At 39.3% G+C, this 24,461-nt stretch overlaps 2 protein-coding genes across 7 annotated transcripts in view; both read left to right on the forward strand.

The window, feature by feature from the left end:
• Positions 1-2,396: 2,396 nt before the first annotated feature.
• On the forward strand, positions 2,397-13,822 carry LOC143275294 (BPTF-associated chromatin complex component 1-like). 2 transcript variants are annotated; one of them, XM_076579284.1, is made up of 7 exons: positions 2,397-2,529; positions 3,031-3,125; positions 4,872-4,973; positions 5,410-5,549; positions 7,210-7,239; positions 10,370-10,465; positions 11,806-13,822. In XM_076579284.1, exons 1-7 carry the CDS (start codon positions 2,512-2,514, stop codon positions 11,826-11,828), a joined length of 504 nt encoding a protein of 167 aa, XP_076435399.1. In that variant the 5' UTR covers positions 2,397-2,511; the 3' UTR covers positions 11,829-13,822. The 2 variants fall into 2 exon arrangements, with proteins under 2 accessions (XP_076435399.1, XP_076435400.1); XM_076579285.1 differs by lacking the exon at positions 7,210-7,239.
• A 4,831-nt stretch (positions 13,823-18,653) lies between these two features.
• The window catches only part of LOC143275288 (ubiquitin carboxyl-terminal hydrolase 9X-like), a 74,420-nt gene continuing 68,612 nt past the window's right edge, over positions 18,654-24,461 (forward strand). For 2 of the 5 annotated variants that reach the window (XM_076579273.1, XM_076579277.1), the window contains exons 1-3: positions 18,654-18,789; positions 21,955-22,357; positions 23,875-24,022. In XM_076579273.1, the coding sequence (XP_076435388.1) occupies positions 21,977-22,357; positions 23,875-24,022 (529 nt within the window). In that variant the 5' untranslated portion in view covers positions 18,654-18,789; positions 21,955-21,976. Of the gene's footprint in view, positions 18,790-18,839; positions 18,950-21,954; positions 22,358-23,874; positions 24,023-24,461 lie in introns of those variants that run through there. The other 3 variants (XM_076579275.1, XM_076579274.1, XM_076579276.1) reach the window with 3 other exon arrangements.

A 24,461-nucleotide genomic window follows, 5' to 3' on the forward strand; every position in this document is an offset into this window, starting at 1 on the left:
GGAAGCCAGATAATTTGAGTGCACTGGTCCAAATCCCACAGACACCAGTATTTTCTCCCCCTCCACTTGACCTTGAGTAGTTGTCTGGATGCTTGTCATTGGATGAGACAACGGCAACAAAAGGGTTGTCCCTGGCAAAATTCTGTTGAAAAATCCACTTCAGCAGGAAAACAAATAAAAATGAAGGCAGAAAAATATTTTTTTAAAACAAGAAAGGCAAGGCATTCAAGACTCACTTGTGATATACACTCAAAGGAGAAAAAAGAAGAAGATAATAATAATAATAATAATAATGAAACTTATGAAAATTAGTTTGTTCAAATGTGTTCTCTATTCACTATTATAATTACATAAAGCTTTGTGTTAAAAAAAAAAAAAAAAAAAAAAAAAAGGGCTCCACGCAGATTCCAACCAAGGATGTTCAAATCGAGAATGAGTGGTTTTTTTCCACTGTGCTGATGCTGACGTGGCTTTGACAATGATGTTCAAAAATTACTTGAGCATGATATTTTAGTGGAATAAATCAACAACGGTAATCAAAGTGATAATGCTGTTTGAATCATGTTATTTTGGTATATCTCTGGCGTTTAAGAAGTCCAAGGTAAAGGACACGTTCCCATCGCTTCAAACACCTGCAATATGTGTCCGTTTTTAATAGATCTGCAGAGATCCATGTTCGACAAGCTCTTTGCACTCACTGAGAAACTACGACACAGTCCATTCAATTTCTCTTTTCTGTTCTTTCTGGTTACTTCAGTATATATCCACTGTAAAACATGTTGCCATCGCATCAGGCTTTGCAACATGTTTTGTCAAAATCTGCACAGACCAATGTAGACAAGATTGACCTGAACTCTGTGAAACGGTCAATTCTAATTATCTTTATGTTCATTCTAGTTAATTCAGTGTCCACTTTAGAATATTCATATGCAGTAAACGCGTCAATAATGTAGATAGTGTCACTGTATGTGTTCTGTCCAGGATTGTATTTCTGTGCTTTTTTATTGCGAATATGAAAAACAGAGTCATGGCATCTTCTTAACACACACTGCCTGCAATCAGGCAGCTGCAAAAAGGTAACAGTGTTTTTGGAATCTGGATCAAGCATCAACAAAATAAATTGTTAATAATTCAGGAATACGGCTAAATTTGGGAGACGTTCAACCTATCATTGGTATGACTGTGAAGATTTTTTTCCTATGTTTTAGCCAAATTTGGTATTGGCAGACAAAGTATTTCCAGAGAAAATGGCAAAGTTAAAGTTTACCGCACACACACACACACACACACAGACAACTGAACACTGGGTTATAACATAGACTCACACAAGTGAGTCAAAAAATAGGTGGCGCTCTGTGTAGCGACGAGCTATCCCTGGGGAGAACAGCCTGAATTTCACACAGAGAAACCTGTTGTGACCAAAAAAGTAATCATTTACTTATGTTGACATGGAACCCTGGAAAGATCTTTACCCTTGAGCCACAATGTTCTGGTGGTATGTGTTCCCACATGATGAAACTGACTTCTGAATGCTCTGACCATTTGAGCACCACATGTGTTGCTCCAGAAATTTAATAAAACAAAATATAACAGGTAACACTATCCTGTACACATTTGATATTCATGGCGCAGAAGGGGATACAAAATGGAAGGACAAAAAGAAATTAAAAAACAAAAACAAACAAAAAAAACACCCCAAAAACAGTGACAAAACTGCACTCTGGAAACATGTAGAACATAAGGCATCAGACAGTAATCATATGTATATGATTTTATTCATGCATGCATTCAGAGCCTGTTTAGGGCGTTTGGTTATGATGCTGGTCTGGCATACGTCTGTGGTGCAGCGTATATGGATTTGTCACGCAGTCTTGGAGAAACTGAAACTGAAAGCTGAAACTCTGTTATGAGTTTCCTCCCTTCCTTTGTTGTCCAAATGATGGCTTGGTTTGTAATGCGTCGCTACTGATAATTTTTTTTTTTTTTAAGAAAAAGAAAAAAGAGTTAAACTACCGAACAAATGCCACTGCAAGCTTGTGGCCAATAATATATCAATTTGGCCTGTTTCTTCTTTGAGTCCGCGGTTTCTACCCACATAGTATCTTCTCCGTCCGTACGGTAACGAATTGAAACTAATGAAAGCCACTAAGAACAGTTTTCCAACGCTGTCTGGGGATATAAATAAAGAAAAATTAATATTAAAACAAAACAAAACATGAGGGGTATGAGAGAGGGGGCGGTCAAAGGCTTAAAGCCTTCAATGTCAATACAAAAAAAAGTTTGGTAAATCTTATTTGATTGTTTACTTTGTCTCAACAACTATTGCTTTTAAATTCCAGTCGTACTTTTGTATACTTGATCCGGTCCAATTGAGAATAAATTCATTTGAAGTTTGAAAGAAATAAGCTTTTTTGAAAACCACATTTGACTATCACACAAGCGTGGGATCAGTTTTATACCTCAGCCTTTATTTTATTAAAATTGAAGGTTTCGTAGACCCGTTGGTTCGACATGAGTTCAGCTAGCAAGGTGAACTAGGCTGCTTGTTGTCTTTGCTATAATCACATACACACTGATTGTTGTGATGGTTTCTGAACCAAAGTCTGCATTCTCGTGAGCTTTGTGTGTGTGTGTGTGTGTGTGTGTGTGTGTGTGTGACAGTGAGTCTGGGTAATGTCCTGTGATAGTAAGCTGAATTCTGGCACCTATTTCAAATTTAAACGTAAAATTTTGTGGGTTTTACAATGTATGTCTGACTGCACCCTGGTATTAAATTGTGCGAGAGAAGAAAGAGAGGGAGAGAGAGACCAGAAATGTGTAAAGCAAGTCACAGGTGTGCTGAAATAGAATGGAGTGTGTGTGTGTGAGTGTGCATGTGGGCACACACGTGTGTGTGTGTGTACATGTGTCACTGTATGTGTGTGTGTGTGTACATGTGTCACTGTATCAGTGTATGTGTGTATGTGCGTGCGTGCATGTGTGTTTGTATGATAAAATAAACATGTACCAAATAAGTGGTGCTGCTATCAGGTGGGGGAGATCTTCACAGCTGCTGGTCAGGCCTTCAGCAAGCTGGGAGAGCTGACCATGCAACTTCACCCTACAGCCGAACACAGCTCCAGCGGGTCAGTACTGACATTTTAGGAAAAAACAACAAGACAAAAACAGTGTTTCGGGCCTTTGCTTTTATCGTCTGTGGCTGTATTTCTACAGATACATGGCCCTGATCTCTGTGCCTTAAATGTTGATGATGGGTGTGATGGCTGAATCGTTACAGCGCAAGATTCTCACCAGGGTATCCGGAGTTCAATCCCAGTTTTTGGTGTGTCTGGTGGGTGAACAGAATAGAATAGAATATAGAATATGTCTCTATTACCAAGTGTACCAGGGTCACAAGGAATATTGGGGGGGATAGTACATAACAAGATACGAACATAAATCGAAAATCATACAGAAACACAGATACAGTAGAAATTAGGTTACATACAAGTGCATATCAATTTTAAAACTTCTGCATACTCACACATGCACACGCTGCACACATGCGCGCGCGCACACACGCGCACACACACACACACACACACACACACACACACACACACACAAACTCTCTCTTACACACGCACACGCACGCACGCATGTACACACGCACACACACACACACAAACTCTCTCTCTCACACACACACACACACACACCACACATGCATGCACGCACGCATGCATGCACGCACACACGCACGCACGCACACATGCACACACGCACATACGCACACAATCTCTCTCTCTCTCTCTCTCTCTCTCTCTCTCTCTCTCTCTCTCTCACACACACACACACACACACACACACACACACACACACACCACACACACACAGACACGCACACACACACATGTTTGAACAGAAGGTGCATATTACATGTGGATGGGGCTGATGACTAGATCTTCAGGTAGATGGTTGTTGAAGGGTGGAGATTTGTCTGATCTCCCAGGTCAACATAGGTGCAGACCTGCTAGTGCCTGAACCCCTTTCGTGTGCATGCATACATATGCAGAATATCAAATATGCACCTTAAAGATCCTGTCAGCTTATGGAAACATGAAAATACATACATTCACCATGACAGATTCGTCTGCAAGTTGATGTTAGTTGTGTAATGGAAAAAAAAGCAAGATTTGTATTTGTATTTTGTATTTGTATTTCTTTTTATCACAAGAGACTTCTCTGTGTGAAATTTGGGCTGCTCTCTCCGGGGAGAGCGCGTCGCTATACTACAGCGCCACCCTTTTTTTTTCTTCTTTTTTTTTTGTATTTTTTCCTGCATGCAGTTTTATTTGTTTTTCCTATCGAAGTGGATTTTTCTACAGAATTTTGCCAGGAACAACCCTTTTGTTGCCAGGGGTTCTTTTATCTGCGCTGAGTGCATGCTGCACACAGGACCTCGGTTTATTGTCTCATCCGAATGACTAGCGTCCAGACCACCACTCAAGGTCTAGTGGAGGGGGAGAAGATATCGGCGGCTGTGCCGATATCATCTCCCCCTCCACTAGATGGGTGGGCAGCTGGTTCTGATACAGTAAATGAAGTTGATTGTGGTCCATAATACACTTTGATAATTCTCTTATTTGTTTCCCTGCCAGTTTAAGATATTTGTATAGTTATTACAAATTTAAATCTTTGAGTAAGGTATGATCAGAAGAAGATAATATAGTGAGTGCATGTTTGTGTGTGTGTATGTGTGTGTGTGACAGTAAGTTACTGATGCATAAAATCTGTTTTACTGCCTGTGCTTTACATGCTGGGTTTTGTTTGGTAGAATGTGATGAATTGTTCTTGGATGGTGAATGTTAAAAACATAATGAACTGTGCAGTGGGAAATGGACAGATCAAGAAGTCGAGCTGCTACGCACTTCAGTGAAAAAGTTTGGAGAGGATCTGAACAAGCTGAGCGAAATCATCAAAAGCAGAACTGTGTACGTTTCTTAATCTGCTTAGTTGTCGCTGCTGCCAACCACACCCTACCTTCCCACCCACACACACATCATCAGTACCACCTCAACACACACACACACACACACACACACACACACACACACACACACACAATTATTGTGCATATATATACACTTCAGCACACACACAGAGGCACGCACATGCACACACACACACTTACTTTTTTCTGTAATGTCAGATTAGTGAGTGAGGGAGGATAAGGGGAGTGATCAGACAGGGCATTGTAGAAAGATGTTCAACAAAAGAAGGAATGTGCAAAAGCACACACACACACACACGCATGCATGCACACACACACGCACGCACGCACGCACGCACGCACACACACACACACACACACACACACACACACACTTTCCACATTAAATAAATCAGCACTTTCTGTACTTAAAACAGATCTCAGATCCGGAATCAGCTGAAGAGAAAGGCGTACGAAGACGCAGGTTTACAACCGACGACCGGCAAGGTGCAGCTCAAGGCAGTCCCTTCCGGTTCTGAGCCACCCAGCAAAAAGCAGAAAACATCGGGAAACAAAGGTGCATATCGTTCATTGCTCTCGCTCCTTTCTGATCCCAGTTTTCTGAGATGCTCTTCATCTCCTTGTTGGGAGACAGGGTCCTAATTTTCTTTCATTCCATGAAGAGTCACATTTGAAAAAAATTGTTTTGATGAGGATGTTAATGATATTGCTGTGTAGATCCATTGTGGTTTCAGATTCCATGACAGGGCTGTATCCTGTGTCTCCTGTTCATTATAGATTTGTTACAATGGCAAAATATGGTTGTTGTCATCAAACTTCTTCAGCGTTTGTGGGCTGGAACTGCACTATCCAATTGTATGGGAAGTGGGCTTTTGCGTGTATGACTTGTTTTGTCCCCACTATGTAGGCATCCATACTCATTTTCAGGGGATATTTTCTTGTTTTCCTAACCCAATGAATGCCGATATTTGTGAGTGGATCTTTAACGTATGTATTTGATCAACATACATACCAAATGCTCTAACAGGTCTGCACATATTGTTGAGCTGGGAGATTGGAAAAGTCACCGTCCTTAATGCACGAGGTCCCATGACCACGGTTGAAATGCAGGACTCTCAGATTATAAGTCGGATGCCTACACCTCTCAGCTGTTGTACCTGTGAAAATATAGTCTAATATCTATTCAACCTGTGTGAAATCTTGACTTTGTCTTGGAATCTGAGCAGTCAGTACTTCAGGGACAGTTGAACACTTTTTGAACAGTGATTTTTGTATAATCAAAAGCTGCTGATTGACAAACAAACACTGTTGAATATTGTGGACAGTTTTTAGTTTGAGAACGGTTCAGCACTTTGTAGACTTTCAAAGAATTTGTGGATAGTTGAACTATGGATATGTAGCTCTTTATGGACAGTTGAACACTTTGAGGGCTGTTGAGCATTTCCTGACATGTGATCACTCTGTGGACAGTTGAACATTTTGTGGACAGTTGAACACTTTGAAGACAGTTGAACATTTCCTGACATGTGATCACTTTGTGGACAGATTAACGCTTTGCAGACATTGAAGACTTTGAGGACAGTTGAACATTTCCGGACTGATGATTACATTATGGACAGTTGAAAACTTTAAGGACAGTCAGACATTTCTGGACTAATCTTGTCATGTTAAACTAAACAGTTTGAGAACAGTTTCAGTTCCCTAAGGAGGCATCACTGCGTTCGGCCAAATCCATAAACACTACACCACATCTGCTTTGCAGATGGCTAAACCAACAGCATGACCCAACACACATAATCAGGCCCTGAGCTCATGCATATCTGTTTGTGTGTCTATCAGAGTGGATTTCATCTGCAGGATTTTGCCACAGGACAACACTTTTGTTGCCATGGGTTCTTTTTCAGTGCACCAAATCGATGCTGCACAGGAGACCTCAGTCTGTCGTCTCATCCGAATGACTAGACACTCAGTTTGATTCTCCAGTCAAACTTGGGAGAAAGAGCAAAAGTGGGAATGGAACCCAGACCCTCACAAACAGTGTACTGGCAGACAGGCATCTTAACCATTCTGCCACCTTCCTCCTAAGGCCCTCTCTTGAGCACAGTCCAGTATTTCCAGAGTAGTGATGACATTTATGGACATTTGAACACTTCGAGGACAGCTGACCACTTTGCAGACAGATAGTGATTTTGTTGACTGAACTTTTTTCCTGCCAGAATCAGCAGTGAAGAAGCAGCGTACCTCTGGTGAGAGCAGCATGGCAGTTGGTCATGATCCTAGAAAGAGCATTGCCTTGCATTCTTTAACCTGTTGTCGTCATGTACTTTCAAAGCCATTTATTGTTTTGGTTGCTTTGCTTCGTGCATGTGTTCGGTTCTGACAGGTACTTTTCCTTTCATTCAGGTTTCTTTCTGATTCTGATTCCCTCACATCTTTTAAATCTCGTCTCAAAACTCACCTTTTCCCTCAGCAATAAGTTCAATTGTGGCAGGTCCACTTCCTTTGCGTTAGCTGTGCTTGACTATGTGTGTATACATATGTATGTGTACATAACTACATACATGTATATGAATGTGTATTGTGTGTGCGTGTGTTTATGTAAGATTGTGCCTGCCTATGTGTGCGTATGTGTTAGGATAGCTGTTTGATACACATGTATGTTAAAATGTATGTATGCAGTTTGGTGTGTGTATGTAACATAGATATAATGTTTTATGTTAACAAAAGCGTTTTTGTAAAGCACCTAGAGCAGATTTCTGGATAGTGTGCTATATAAGTATCCATTATTATTATTATTATTATTCTTTCATGTTTTGCTTTTTGTTGTGTTTTGTCCTCCTTTGTTTCGCGACTGTTTATTGTTTGGTTTAAACATTTTTAATATCAAGAAACAAGGTGAAATACAGCGTTCAATTAAGAAGACTTGAGCAACAACAAGCCTGAGCTTATACCGTGCTCGTTCGTATGTAACAAGCAATACACTGTTTATTGTTTCTCTGTTTTTGTGGGAAAGGTTCAACACCAAGAGGAGTGGTCACTTCCATAGACATGTACACAAAGAGTGGAAAGAAGAGATGTTGGCGCATTTCTATATGGTGAAAAAGTTGAACTGCTTGTGCTGCACAGGGATATTATTTTACAGAAATTAGTCGACTTTTTTCCTGCCTGAGCACACAACCACAAACATGCACACAGGGTATTGTTTTACAGAAGCTTGTCAGCCTTTTTCCTGCCTCACCACACAGCCACAAACATGCTGCAGACAGGATATTATTTTTTATTTAATTACACATACTTAACCGTGACCCACTAGTGCAGACTCTGGCAGGGGTCTGACATTCCTGTCCTGTGCAAACTACTATCCGCCTGTGCGGAGAAAATGAAAGTAGCTACGGCCGATAACCTACAAACATGCTGCAGACAGGATATTATTTTTTAATTAATAATATCCATATCATTCGAAAGAGGCCAGTACCCATACCATTATTCGAGGTGATGGGAATGCAGCAGAGAGGCAGGAACAAGTGACATAGTATTAGTACGATACTTGTGCTCAAAAAGAGTTTCCAAACTCTTCAGCAGAAAATATATTTTCTTGAAAAAAAAATGAAAAAAAGTTTGATATGAAAATAAAAACAGTATTAAAGGATACTGTGAACGTTTGGTTTTGAAAAGGAGAGTACAGGCTGATCTTCCTTTGACATTTTGTTGTTTCTTTGTTTTATTTCATTTTCTGTTTTGTGGTATGCTGATTATACAGAGTTTCCGCTGTTGTCTCTGTAGTGGCTTTTTACTTCAAAGTTCACCTTTGCTGTCTCTGACCAAGTGACTGCTACTGATGAACATGCTCATTGAAGGTTTATTCTCTTATGTTCACAATTTGCAGCATGTCAACTCATTAAATAATCTTTTTTTGTGTGTGACTTCTGAAGAATGGGATAGTATGACTTGTACTTTATAAAGTGTGCAAAGTTATGTGAAAAGGTCTGTTTGCTGTCCTTAAAAACCATGCAACACAGATATGGAAGAAATAAAGATTCTGAAGTCAAGGGCACTGATAACATGCATGGTGCAGCCGATTATGTTTTGATGAAGTCTATGCATTATGGTTGTGTGTGGGGGTTTTTTTGTGTTTTTTTTGTGTGTGTGTGTGTGTTCTTTTTTTTTTTCTCTCTCTCTCTTTTTTTTTCTTTTTTTTTAATCCATCATGATGGGCTCTTTTTATGCTTAGTAGCTTCCAAGAATATAACCAGATTGTTTATGGGATGCCTAACATCTGGGTTGTACTCCATGATTTCGGAACAGATATTGAGTGACTGCTATTGATACATGTCCAAACAGATGCTTCCCTCCCTCTGAATTAAATTTCAAAGTAGTGGTGTGGTTCCTTTATCATGTACGCTGCCTTGCATGAAACTCTACTGAGGTGTTTAGTGATATTATACATATTATCCATAGTTCACTTTTCCCTTATTTCTCCTGCTACTTAGTTCAGTGCATTACATTTATATTATGCTGTATATTATAATTGCACACACACTTGTACAAACATACGCTCATATATATGTATATGTATGTATATTGATATATGTGGCAATGTAGATGTATTTGTGTTCATTTCTTGCATGCAGTCTGCAGCGGAGAAAAAGGAATGGGGAAATCAAATATTTGTTTTGTATTTACTTCCCCTCTCTTGCAGATGAAAAATATCTTAAAATTATTTTTTAATGTAAAAGAAAAACAAAACAAAATATGCTCCAAATGATACAAAACAACTGAATTGATTTCAGGTTTGGATTTTTGTTGTTGCTGTTTTGTTTTGGATGGTCACAAGATCAGGGATTCAATGTTAAGTTACAGCAATATTATCACTTTCAGGTTTTTTAACTCTGGGTTGTTAGAGTTACAGTCCCTTTCAATTTGAAATATGTTTTTAGTGGCCTAAGAGGCGAAGCACTGCAAGAGAAATGAATGTTTTTATGCATTCCCTGTATTCGATGTCAGAAGTGATGGCTCAAATAGTGATTGAGTGAGGTGCATATGATAGAATGCTTCTCCTCTTGATGTTGTTGATAACAGCACTGGAAGTGAATGTGAAATATATTCAATCTTTTTTTTGTTTTTGTTTTTTTGCTATTTTATTTCTGATCAGAATAAGTGGTATTAAATCGGAATGTAAATTCAAAATGAATTTATCATACTGTTTTAATGTTTATTGCAAATGCCAATTCTTCAAGTGAAAGTGACATAACTGAGCAGCATGTCTGTGTACTTCTCTTGTTTGTTTTTATAATTTTTTATATAATGCCTGTTACAAGTGAAGTACCATTACCCATAGTGAACCTGAGCTAACCTTTGTCACTGTGTGTTTTACAGAGGTGACATTGTCTGCCCTGAACGCCCCAGAGGGAGATGTGGACATTGAAGGGCTGAGTGAATCCTCTGCCAATAAACGACTGGACTTTGACTCAGGTATGTAGGAAAGGGCAGTAGTGGTAATTCCCCCACCTAGGAAGCAAGATAATCTGAGCGCACAAGTTTGAGTCCCACACTCGCATGTATTTTCTCCCCCTCCACTAGCCAGTATTTCTTCCTCTACACTAGACCTTGGGTAGTAATCTAGGCACTCATCATTGGGATGAGATGATAGACTAAGATCCCATGTGGAGCATGCACTTAGCGCATATAAAAGAATCCAAGGCAACAATAGGGTTGTCCCTGACAAAGTTTTCTTGAAATATCCACTCAAGGCCTGACTAGCTCATTATGTTATGCTGCTGTCAAGCATCTGTCTTGGAGACGGGGTGTAGCATGCGTAGAGTTGTCCGAATGCAGTGATGCCTCCTGAAACTGAAACTGGTTTGTTTTCTTTTCTTTCTGCAGTTTTCTTTTCTTTCTCTGTTCCCTCCGTCCAGCCTCCTGGACCATTTATTTGTACACTCTCAAGCTAAATCTCCATTTAATTACACATACTTAACCGTGACCCAACTAGTGCAGACTCCGGCAGGGGTCTGACATTCCTGTCCTGTGCAAACAACTATCCGCCTATGCGGAGAAAATGAAAGTACTACGGCCGATAACCTCCCGGAAGTAGGTAACCTCCCCTTTGTCCCGCTGGCTAGTGCCCTCTTTTTCCGGCAGCCATTATGACCCCTGTTCCTGTGCTCTCCATACGGCTAAGTTTTTTTTCCGTATTTTCTGTCTGTCTGTCGATTCTCTGGTGTTCTTGTTTTTTTGTCAAATTTTGTCTTCAACCAGGTCACATAATTATATGATTCGATTGGGAGATCAGGCTAAAATTAAGGCGCGATTGCAATCGATTCGCGGACACTCTGGGCCCTCTATTTCTGGCCCTCTCAACAACGCCAACCCGCCGCCTCCTCCACTTCCTTTGCTCCCTCCGCTCGACTAATTTTAGGGCATTTTTATTTTGCTTTTTTTGTGCTTTTTTTTTCATTGTGGAGAAGTCTCTCAATAGCTGATTTCACACACTCAGTTTCTGACTGTTTCAAGCATTTTCACACAATATAGGGCATTGAAGTGGCACAGATTTATGTGTGTACTTGTACGTTTCTTTTGATTGATATTTTATGTGGATTTCTGTACCTGTGTTAGCATGAGTGCAGGTGTGTTGGATCACTTGTGTGTTGGGGTGTCTGTGGGTGTGTCTGTGTCTGTGAGTTCTCATGGTTTGGGAGCAGTCTGTTCTCATCATGTAGGTTGACATGCCCAGTGCATTATGTTACGGAAAGCGTTGTTCCAAATCGGATCAGCGTGAAATAATGTTCATTCTGTAGATTTCTTATTTTCAGATGTGGACTCCAGTATTCTATGACACCGGCCAGTGACAGTGTTTGACCTTTGCCCCCCTCCCCAGGAGTGAGTATTGTGACCCCCGTCTGTCAGTGTCCCCTCAGTGACATCACAGAGGTCCAGTCAAGGGACATCACCCACAGGGCATTCTGTACTGGTGTGCTTTTCAAGACAGCGTGTGGCAGTTATGTTGTCGTTGGTTCCAGGTGTGCGATATGATACCACTGATAGTGTGTAATGATAGTTGCATAGAGAGACTTTCTTTGCAGTACATTTGTGTGAGGGTTTGCATTGAAGGTGTTGTTTGCTGACATGGTTCATTGTGACATCTTCAATTGATGTCAGCGTTGTGACATCATCAGTTTGTGTGAAAATTGTGACATCATCTGTGTGAACATTGTGACATCATTCGCTGAAGTGTATGTTGCTGCATCATCTGTCTGTGGGATCATACCGGTAAGTGCACCTATGTGCAATGATGAAGGTAAAACCTAGGAGTTGAAATCAGAAATTCTGTCTTATGATTATGTTCTGAAGATGGGCAACTATTAAAAAAGATGTTGCTGGTGGAGTACAAATAGAGGGAATAGCACAGAGCGTTGGGGTTTAAACAGACATTTCAGGCAGACACATTTTATGAGTAAAGAAAATGTCTCCACCAGGCATACAGATACAGGTTCAGTCAAATTAGTTCTGTGACCAATTTATTTCTTTGAACAGACAGTATTTTAGGGACAGACACATTCTGTGACCACTTCACCTTCACCTATCCCGTAGTCTTGTGGACCGTTGGGGCGCCACAGGTGATCTGGCAACCAGCATCCTCCAATCCTCTCGGTTTTCTGACCTCCTGATTGTATCGCTCAACCTCAAGCCCGTCCATTCTGGGATGTTGTCCTCCCATCTCTTCCTCTGTCTGCCTCTCCTCCCTCCTTGCACTGTGCCCTGCAGGAATGTCTTGGCAAGCCCTGATGATCTCATGACATGGCCATACCATTTGAGCTTGCGTCTCTTGACCAACGTCAACAGGTTTTTGTAGGGTCCAATGACTTGCCTGATTCTGTTTCAAACTTCTTCGTTCGTGATATGATCTTTGTAGGAGATGCCCAGGAGTCTTCGAAAGCATCTCATCTCAGTGGACTGTATGACAACACTGAGTGAGAAAAACTGGCTGGGAGAGGAAGTATTTCTGTGGGACAGTAATCCATTTTATTTTATTTTTATGCAGTGAGCAATAACCACAGATATCATACTCATACTGAGGTCTACCACTTTGTACACTGAGGTCTACCACTTTGTATCATCTGTGTGTGTGAGAGAGAGAGAGAGAGAGTGAGAAAACAGAGAAAGTGTGCATGTATATGAGTGCATGTCTACCACAAATGCACAGACCGTATCATCTGTCAAACCTCAGTCAGTCACCTATATCTCAGGTTGCAAATTTGTTAGCGGATAAAATCTGACGCAGCATATGGTTGCGTGCTTGAATTATGATTTTCTTGTCAATTATTTAAGTGAATGAAGTCTTTTACAGATTTGAAATAGATGTGTGCTTTTTTGTGTATTTTGTCAGTTCTACTTAGGTGATTATAATATTGATGATGCATGCATGTGTATGAATTCTGGATTAGTTTTCATTTATGTGTGTACATGTGTGTGTGTGTGTGTGTGTGTGTGCGTGCGTGCGCAATACTTGTGTGTTATCATGACTTTTTGTAAATATTTGTATGTGACTGCATATATATGTGTGTGTGTGTGTGTATGAGTGTGGATGTGTGTGTGTGGATGTGACAGCATGTGTATGTGTGAATATTATCTTATACTGATCTGCATGGATGTGTAAAAAACAGTCCTAGTTTTCATATTGCGTGTACCCAAGTGTGGGCATGTGAGTACTGCTGTCAGCCCAGATACAGATGCTCTTAAATGTTTTAGCATTATACTGTATCGCATGTGTACAAACATGATCAGTAAACTTCAAAATGGCAGCAAATGTTTTTCTCCAATAAACATGTCTCAAGGAAAATGAAATGTCTTTTCTTTAATTGTTGAGTCAGAACCACTCTGTATACATACTTGTCCTCTGTCGCACACATCTTTAATTGTTGATTCAGAACCACTCTGTATACATACTTGTCCTGTGTCGCACACATCTTTAATTGTTGATTCAGAACCACTCTGTATACATACTTGTCCTCTGTCGCACATTATTATTATTATTATTACCTTTTTTTTCATATTATAATTATTATTTATTTATTTATGTATTTATTTACTTATTTATGTACGCTTATCTATTATTTATCAACCTTTTTCTTTTTTTCTTCTTTTTTTTTCTCAAGGCCTGACTAAGCGCGTTGGGTTACACCGCTGGTCAGGCATCTGCTTGGCAGATGTGATGTAGCATATATGGATTTGTCCGAACGCAGTGACGCCTCCTTGAGCTACAGAAACTGAAACTGAAACTGTCGCACACATTTTCAGATACATCACTAACAATTCAGCAGGTACTGATGCAAAGGAACCCATGGCTGTGGTCACTGGGATCACTCACAGCACATGGGCATGCCCCACGGTGCACTGGCATGGCTGGTGGGCAGATTTATTGTATTACTCTTTTTGTCGCAACAAGGAGGAGGTGCAGGGTAATGTGTGGTGTGTGTGTGTGTGTGTGTGTGTGTGTTGGAGCTCATGTACGTTTATATGTATTTGACTGTGCTTTCATATCTGTGAAACTGCATGTTTGGTGCATATCTGTTATGCATGTGTGGGTGTATGTGTTAATGCGTGTCTTCATGTTTTACATTTATTTGCTTATTTATCATTGTTGTCTTATTTATTTATGATTATTTTTATTATTATTATTATTACTACTACCTTTTTTTATATTATAATTATTATTTATTTATTTATTTATGTAAGCTTATCTATTACTTATCAACCTTTTTCTTTTTTCTTTCTTTTTTTTTTTCTCTCAAGGCCTGACTAAGTGCGTTAGGTTACGCTGCTGGTCAGGCATCTGCTTGGCAGATGTGGTGTAGCGTATATGGATTTGTCCGAACGCAGTGACACCTCCTTGAGCTACTGAAACTGAAACTGAAACTGTCACAACAGATTTCTCTGTGTGAAATCTGAGCTACTCTCCCCAGGGAGAGCACGTCGCTACAATGAGAGCGCCATCCATTTTGGGGTGGGTTTTTTTTTCTGCCTGCAATTTTATTTGTTTTCCTATCGAAGTGGATTTCTACACAGAGTTTTGCCAGAAACAACCTTTTTGTTGCCGTGGGTTCTTTTATGTGTGCTAGTAGCATGCTGCATACGGGACCTGGGGTTTATCATCTCATCCTATGTGGAGAGTCATTTACAAGTATCAGTGCAGAATCTGTCTTTTACCACACTATTAGTATTGATTTCTTTCAGAATTGTCTGTTATGGAGGGAGTATCGGACGTCACACACACATGTACACATACACACACTCAGATGCGCAGGCACCATTGATGGTAATAACACTCCAATTTACATAGTGTTTTTCCATGTAAAACATGCTCATTTGCGCTTTACAATGTAAATGCTGACTAGTAAAGCATACATTTCAACACGAAAATGAAAAACTATCATCCATAACTCTGCACAGACATCCGATGGGTGATGGAGTCTCCCGTCGGTCCGACGGATGAGTAGGCAGGCAGGCTTATCTGTCGGTGTGTGTCCTCATATGGGAGAAGAGGCAGATTCTGGATGCACAGCACTTCCAACAGGTGTTGCAAGGGAAATCGTCTCCAGAAGTTGAGCCCTGCTTCCTTCGCTCACGCTTCTCCTTAATGGCCAGCATTCTCTTGTTTTCAAACGTCTTTATGCCACTAGAGCACAACATCTAGTTCACAGTGGCCTTCCTTCAGCTGGCCCAGACATCCCATCAAACACTATGTTCAGATACACACACAAACGTCTGGACGCATCACACTCACCGCACATATACATAACCATACCTAAGTAATGGACATTCCATATGCAGTACTGACACTAATATCTCAATACTTAAATAAAGCAAATCCAGTACTTAAATCCAGCACATTCATCACAATGATGAATTAATAGACATATAAAAATTGCAAGACTTGATATAACCACTACCCCCTTCACCGAACAACACATGAACAACATACACAAAATAATATATATAAAAAATTTAAAAAAAACAATAATAAAACTAAAAGTGAACACCACTGCTTTAAACCAGCCGTTTACATCACAACAACCATTGAAAATTTCTACAGACTTGACACAGATGAGGGTACTTCACCACAATGTTTATACCCCAAGTGGCGAGTCTGGATATGACTTCTTGGGTGAAAGTCACGTGTGCTGCTTATTCATTTCTGATTCTACCCTCCAACTACCCACTTTCCTCCAACTCACGCCATTCAATCCACCCCTTCCTGTCCTACCTTTTGAATGATAACATTCAAATGGGACAATTGATACTTTAATAACAAAATTTCTACAACCTCCAGCATGTGTGGTGAAACATTAAAAAAAATTACCATCTCCTTCCTCACATGCACTAACATTACAGTCTGAATATTCAAAACTTTCCACTGAAAAAGTACTGCTGGCAGCCAAACTTGATCAAATGATAACAACTGAAAACTCAGTCAGCTGAATTATTTAATCTCTTAAATCTGCCCCCATGCTCATTTATCTAGAAAAAAAAATGTTTATTTTTGCTTTTCATTCCCTTACCAACACAAGCAAGTACAACCAAAATACATAATGATCAGTCCTCTTCAAAATAAGTTGACCCACTTCTCATCCATTAATGTGCATCACAGCCCCACAAATGTCTTTTTGGACTCACATTCTGAAAATTCTGGAATGTCATGTTCTTCATGGGCAGTATATAGTATAGACAATTATTCAAACCGTTGTCATCAAAAATAAACTCACATGTGCACATGCTCTCTGTCTCTGTCTCTGTTTTGTCTCTGTCTCTCTGTCTGTCTGTCTGTCTGTCTGTCTCTCTATCTCTCTCACACACACATTGACAATGAAAATATTATAGGTGTGTGTGTGTGTGTGTGTGTGTGTGTGTGTGTGTGTGTGTGTGTAGTTTTGTTTTTGTTGTTGTTGTTGTTGTTGTTGTGTGTGTGTGTGTGTGTGTGTGTGTGTGTAAATTTACAAAATAATGAAGCAGCATTTTAGTTGCAAAGCAAATGTACATCTGTATATCCATATCTATCTATCTGTCAAGCAAGCAATCAATCAGTCTATCTATCTATAAATCTCTCTCTCTCTCTCTCTCTCTCTCTCTCTCTCTCTCTGAGTCTCTCTGTCTCTGTCTCTCTTAAAACAACAACAACAACAAAAAAGAAGAAGAAAAAAAAGAAGAAAAAAAAGAACAATATTTCATTTAACCTTGTGACCTTCAGTTCATTCTTGGTTGGCACATTTGCCAATCTGGTTTCCTCTTGTTTAAAATCACATAATCCACAACAGCATTTTGTGCCAGCGGAAACGTGATTGTAGGCTTCCACACCCTGCAATTAAGTGCATTCCTGTGAAATGGGATTCTGCCACTGAAAAGGCAGGGAAAAGTGGATATGCCAATAAAAGCCCACTCTGCACTGATACAAAGGATGCACACCCACAGACTAATAAATAGATTTAAAAGTCTGTGATGTGTGAGCCAACAGTGAAGAAGATGATGAATGTTGTTTTAAGATGGCAAGAAAAAGTTAACTGATACAGTCTAAATCATTCTCTTGGTCTGAATTAAATATGTATGTTCATATGTCCACAACAATCAGCAAGCATACAGTTAAATTTTGTTGCTCAAATTTAATCAAAATCACAACAATGATTTCAGAGAATGTTGCAAAAACAGTGAACAGTTAGATTATTTCATCTGAGTTGCTATCTTTGAATCACAGTCAAAAATGATTGGTCACCTTTTTTCTTAATTGTCAAATAAGTTAAATTAAAACGATTGATACCTGAATGGAAATTTCATTTTTATCATCATTATTTTATTAATTGCTCTTTTCTTTGCTACTTCAAGCCACAGACATATAGATACACCCATCCTGTTTATAAATTTGTGGCATCAAACACACACACACACACACACACACACACACACACACTGGCACATACATGTCCATCCACACACCAATCCAGCAAGCGGAATATGTTCATGAATGTTTACACATGAAAAGACAATTCAACTTTATCTTGTGTACAGGTAATTCCATTTCATTTTTTACTTTGTAACCACATTAATTGCATTTGTGGGATTTTTTTGATTCTTCTAATACCCTGAATCTGAGAGGCTGTGTCTGAGATCATTCATATGAAACACAGACACAGGAAATATTCCAGTGCTCAAATTTCTAGGAAAGGTCGGTTTGTTTCATTGCATATTTGTGTTGTCTCACGGGCAAGATAATGCTTTGAAAAGTATGAAGATGTGAAAAAGTTGGTTTCATACTTTCTAACCACTTTGTTCAAATAACACTTTATATGGTACAGTGATAAAGCTTTGAAAACAACAAAATGCCGGTTTGATTTAGTAGTACTAGTAGTACTTTATAATCATATAGACCCAATAATCCTTTTAGTTGTACACGAGACAGAGGGGTGAAAAAAGTAAATGATTTTGTTATTTTTGATTTTGGGGTTTGGAACTGTTTGTAAAAAAAATTAGCATACGAATGAGAAAGCTAATTTGATTTATTTTAAGACAAAAAACGTGCGAATATCACAAATTGCTTTCAATTTCCCTTGCATAATAAATAGTAGCAGATACAAAAGAATTTTTTTAAATGATAAATTCTCGAGGCAATGAGATCAATTATTACGGGCATCAATCTGCAGTGGAACACCTAAAAGGTTGTTCAACTGCGAATTGTATCCTGAATAAGAAGCTGCCTAAAAGATTTTTTGCATGTAACAACAGTGCACTTCATTTAAGAAAGAAATCTGGTACGTACTGATGTAATCTTACTAATGTGTTATTTTTATCGAATGAATGTTTTGATCAGGAAGCCGTATCGAAACCCCACAGTCGGCCATCTTGGATATCCCGGTTGTGTGCACATTACTAGATCTCCAGACGATATTCTCCATCAAAGGGTTCGATATCGTGAGTAAACATTCCATAACAAGGTTAAAAGAAACTTTATATATTGACCTTTTTCTCCGATGTTTCAAACTGCTCCGTGATCAGCTGACAGTGTTTTTACCATCATGATATCGGCGAAAATGAGGATTGTCGCATAGCCTGATTATCGCCATTGTGATTGTTTTTATGTGTCCAGGCAGTGTACCATCATTTTCCTGCTACGTCAAGCAGTCATGCATACCGTATTGTGATTTTTGTAGATTATTTAATATATAAGTTCATAGGTTAACTTTCTTCTGAGTCGAAATAATTTCCAGTATATGAACAGTCACCATGGTCATAATTTAGTTCTTTGCTCAGTCTTTTGCTTATGGATCAGAAACTACAAAATCAACTTTCTTCCAAATCAGTGCATCAAGTCGAAAAATAAATATTATGTGTCAGCACTTTGAGCTGCTGTCTAAGGATTCACATGAAAACCATAAAAGGCTGAAACAGATGCAGTGCTAAAAGTAAGAGACTTAAGACTTACGAGAGGCTTCAAATATTAGATAAGATTCCAGGAGTGAACTTGAAGATAATGTTTAGCACATGATTGGGTCACACCCACACCGTGCACATTTTGGTCTGTTCAAATGATAAAGACCAGTAGGTTTTTGCACATTTTCAATTTGGAGGGGATTGGTTTTTGCCATTCCTTGTTGGATTTTTATATTTCTTGGTGTGAGGGGAGCGATTGAAAAAGAAATAAAAACAATGGGTCCTCCAATGTTTTTTAGACTGTGAAATTATTAAGAGATTTATGGACAAGGAATTCTACTTGTAAGTGTAACAGTTAGTATTGTTTTTATTGTGTTTATAATTCTTTATAAGGCTATAGTATATTTCTGTAGATAAAAATATAAAGACACTTTATTAGGCTGTAGTATATTTCTGTAGATAAAATAAAAACAATGCAGTACACAAAGTATACACACAGTACAAATAAAAACAACAACAATAAATCTACAGCTGTACAAAAAATACATACCAAAGACAAATTGGCAATTCTTTCCCCAGCTTGAGAACATGACATGATAATCCATGAAAGTCAAACATGATTTTATATGAATAGCATAGTTCAGAATTGGAGTGGTGGTTTGGAAATTGATTGCAGGATATCTGGAATTTTCCTCTTTTTAGTTGAGCTGGGGGTTGCTAGGGTTTTGACTGTATTTAAACACATTACCAACTGATAAAAAAGGCAGGTCTTTTACTGTTTTAGGCCAGTTCGTGAAAAGAAAAAGAAAGAAAAGAACCGCTCCCCCAAAAAAAACAAAAAACAAACAAAACAAACAAAACAAGCAAAACAAAAAACCCAACCCACCCAAATTCCCAACAAACTTCAAACATGCTTATTCGTGTTTAAGACATTGATTTTAAATTACATGTATGCTTGGGATTTTTTTTATTATTAAGATTTACATTGACACCATCTAACACACAAACACACACACAAAAAGAAGAAGAAGAAAAAAAAGTAAACACTGTGGAAACAACAACAAAAAGTTGCAAATATGTTGAAGTACTGAAGAAAACAGATGAGAATTAGAAAACTGACATTTTGAATGGAAAAAACAACAACAAAAAACAAACCTAAAACAAAGGAAAAACTGTTGAATGATGAAATGTTGATATTGATTATCATACATTATTTTGGCCATGGCACATTTAGTGTCACAAAAGTATTGCAAACATTGAAAATGTTTGAAATAACCAATTTACTCCATCATTCAATGTAACGCATGTTGAAGAAGATACGACTTTAATCTTCGGATGCCTGTAGTCCTGTCAGACAAAGCCCTGAGGAGAGCTGAAAATAAAGAGTATTGTCAACTATTGAAGGTTGGAGTATGTGTGATATATATGTGAGAGGGGACATTACAATTTAACCCATATACTGATATAGGTTCATCTATATGACTTAACAGTATTACACTGTTTTGCATGCAGCAGGAATGCTGATGGTGAAATTGTGTGTTGCTTGTTTGTAGATTTTGTCGTAATTTAGCAGGAACACACTGACACACTGCTGATGGTGCTGAGTTTCTCCATATGACTTTCTTGTCATGAAGACACACACACACACACACACAAAAGTCACATACATCATGCATGTGCCTGGCACTTCAACATGTTAGTAAATTTGTCAGTCCAGATTCAGTCGTAGTTGCAGCATGTATGATGACTTTATTGTTAAGTTGCTTGTGCCATGTATGGTTGATTATAAGTTACAAAGGCCAGTATATATCACACTCACAGTGTCATGAATATGTTGGTGTAATTTCAACTTATTTAATGCAGTGCTTTTTACATCATATCAACAGTATGTTGTGCAATAAATTGATATATTTGTTGTAGCACAGCATAACTCTAAGTTGTCATGAGAGCAAATACTGTTTATGTATCCTAAAACCTATGAATATCCCCGTCTCAGCTGTGCTGTTCCCCAATTATGCACTTGATGCACATCAGTTTGGTTGTCCCATTCAAATTTTCATCTGTTCTGGTTTTGTTTAGTGGGCCAGGGCACTGGTTCAAGTAGATCCAAATGTCCGTAGCACACAGGAGACTTAGTGTTGAAAAGAATGTATAATGTATGAAAGCGTCTCTGGATCAAATAGAGATAATCCATGACACATTGGAGACTTGAAGTTGAATAAAATGTATAATAATAATGTATGAGAGTTTCTGAGACTGTTCAGATAGATAGGAATATCCATGGCACATTGAAGACTTGAACAGAATGTATGATCATCATAATGATGTATGAAAGTTTCTCTGGTTCAGATAAGATCCAAATATCCATGGCACATTGAAGACTTGAAGTTGAATAGAATGTATAATGTCATGAAAGTGTCTCTGGTTTAGAACAAATCCAAATGTCCATGGCACATTGGAGACTTGATCAGAATGTATGATGTATAAAACGTCAAGTTAATCATTGTTGATGGCTGAAGAAAAGAGTCTTCACTGCATGTTGACAGCAGCAGGCAGGTAGCGGCCACCATGACCATCGTCATGCCTGGCACCACGACTCCTGCTGACGGAGATGTTCAGCAGGACCCCAACGCCCCACAGCAACCACCGCCACCTCAGCAACAACAACAACAGCAACAACAACAACAACAACAACAACAACAACAACAACAACAACAACAACAGCAGCAGCAGCAGCAAGTCCCAGCACAGACAGCCCAACCTTCCTCCACCCAGCCCCCTCCCATCACCACACAGCCCCAGCAGATGCAGGACACATCTGGCCAGCCAAGCAACCCTCCAGGGGTCGTGTCTCCCGCCGACCCTGGGTCAGAGCCCATCACGGAGGGGTCAGGGAACCCGGTGGCTATGGAGGAAGGCACCGGAGGGGATGGGGAATTTAACGGACAGGTGAGTTTGTGAGTGAGTTGTGCGGTACAGGTGATGGGTGGATGGTGCTAAATAGTTTTGTGAAATGTTTTAAAACTATATTTAAGCATGCCAGAATTTGCCTGTGAAGATTGGGCTGGGTAGTTGCAAAAAAAAAAAAAAAGAACGAAAGAGCTGAATGGAAAGAACATGTTAGTTCATGAATTTCCACATGGAGATTAAGACTTTACCAGTCAGATAAAGTTGTTAACTTGAATTTGGGAGAGAAGGGGTGTGGGGTGGAGGGGGGGGGGGGAGGGAGGGAGGGACTGGAGGTCTGCGTCAATGGGCTGCAGTTCCCATATTTACTTATAATTTTGAATTGTTGAATTATATCATTGTCAGTGAGTGGGCTTTTACGGGTAAGACTGTTTCTTTCCCCGCACATGTAGACAGCCACACTATGTTTTGTTTTTTGTTTGAAGGGGGAGGCTCATTACACTACATGCGTGACCTACATGCTAAGACTTATTTAAGTTATTAAAAAAAAAAAAAAGTTGCATGGTAACTTGGTAAGCAATGGTAACTTGGTAAGCAAGAGCAAATGGGGGTCTGTTGAGTTAGGGTATGATTTATTTTGGGGCTAAATGTGCCATTTAGAGATAAACAATATGAGGCAGTTAGGGTGTAGTGTTAGAAATAAGTTGGTGTGCATGGGTGGTTTTTATCCAGCAAGCCTGAAACTGTGAAAGTGGCATTGAAACTACCATCCAAGACAGGACTGGGTTTACAGGAAATGAAAGGATGCATGGCTGGTAATGTGCCAGTGTTTGAGTGGTGTGCATGTTTGAGTGCCAAATGTGCTCTCAGGAGAAGTAATTAGGTGTGTAGGAAATGTCCCACTCTAAAATTAGAGGAAGAAAAATATCTTTCAACACTGTTTTTGTTCACATCTTCTGTTTTCTAGAAAGTTTCTTCTGACATAACATTTTTGTTGTCTGCTGTTAAACGACTCTACATTTCATGTTGGATGTGGTTGAAGTTCAACAGCAATGTTATATTCATGGTGGGAAAGGTTGGAAAACTTGAATGGAGGTCATTTCAGGATAAATAATGATAAAATCAGTTATGCACCAAAAAAAAAAAAAAAAAGGAAAAAAAGCCATGCTTGCCAATGTCTCAGGTGACAAAGTTCTTAATCTCTGTGCCAATAACAAGTTGTACAAAGTAGCACTGCAGCACACATCACAGAAGTGAACATGCAGTACTTTGTTTTTTTTTCCTCCCTAATGTACAGAGCACCAGGAAATGGCTAAAGATAGAGAAGAGATGGCATTGTATTGTATTGTATTATTCTTTTTCGTCACAGTAGATTTCTCTCTGTGACATTCAGGCCCCTCTCCCCAGGGAGAGAGCGCCACCACACTGAGAGCGCCACCTTTTTTTTTCTTTTCCTTTTTTCCCCCTGCCTGTATTTTTTTTTTTTCTGCATTAGCTATTTGAAAGGCATTGCATGTCAGCCAGTGGTGGTGTGCATTGACTGGTGATGGTGATCACAGGTGAACCCTGACCAGGAGCCGCCTTTCCCTCTGACGGAGCTGAGCCGGTTGGACGAAATGATCAACCGACCTCGCTGGGTGGTCCCTGTGCTGCCTGGGGGAGAACTGGAGGTGCTGTTGAAAGCCTCCATCAAACTGTGTGAAGATGGTGAGCTTGCTTTTGGCTGGCTTCTTCCACTGTTCACAGACAGTGTGGAGTGACTGTGTATTATTTGGTTTATTCAGTGATATGATCTCTTTTAACTGTTCTCTCTTGCATATGTTTCAAATTATATGTGTATGTTTGTGTGGGGATGTTTGAGTGAATGCTTTTCGCACTGTTGTACAGAGTAATAGTATCTTATTAAAGATGTGATGCCCTGTTGAGAATATATCTGAGACTGTTTTGTGAGATAATTTTTTGTGAAGGATGTTGGCTTTCCAGTGCTCTGTGAAAGCATTGGCAAGAGTCTTTTGGTTTAAGGCTGTGACGTTGTGAATCTTTGTTTCTTTCCAGAGTATGTGTATATCTAAAAAAACCCATCTGGTTTGATTTAGCTAAATCAGGGATAAGGACTTGTATATATTTATGAAAAATCTGAGCCAGG

The sequence above is a fragment of the Babylonia areolata genome, chromosome 30 (genome assembly GCF_041734735.1).
Source record: "Babylonia areolata isolate BAREFJ2019XMU chromosome 30, ASM4173473v1, whole genome shotgun sequence".
Lineage (NCBI taxonomy): Eukaryota > Metazoa > Mollusca > Gastropoda > Neogastropoda > Buccinidae > Babylonia > Babylonia areolata.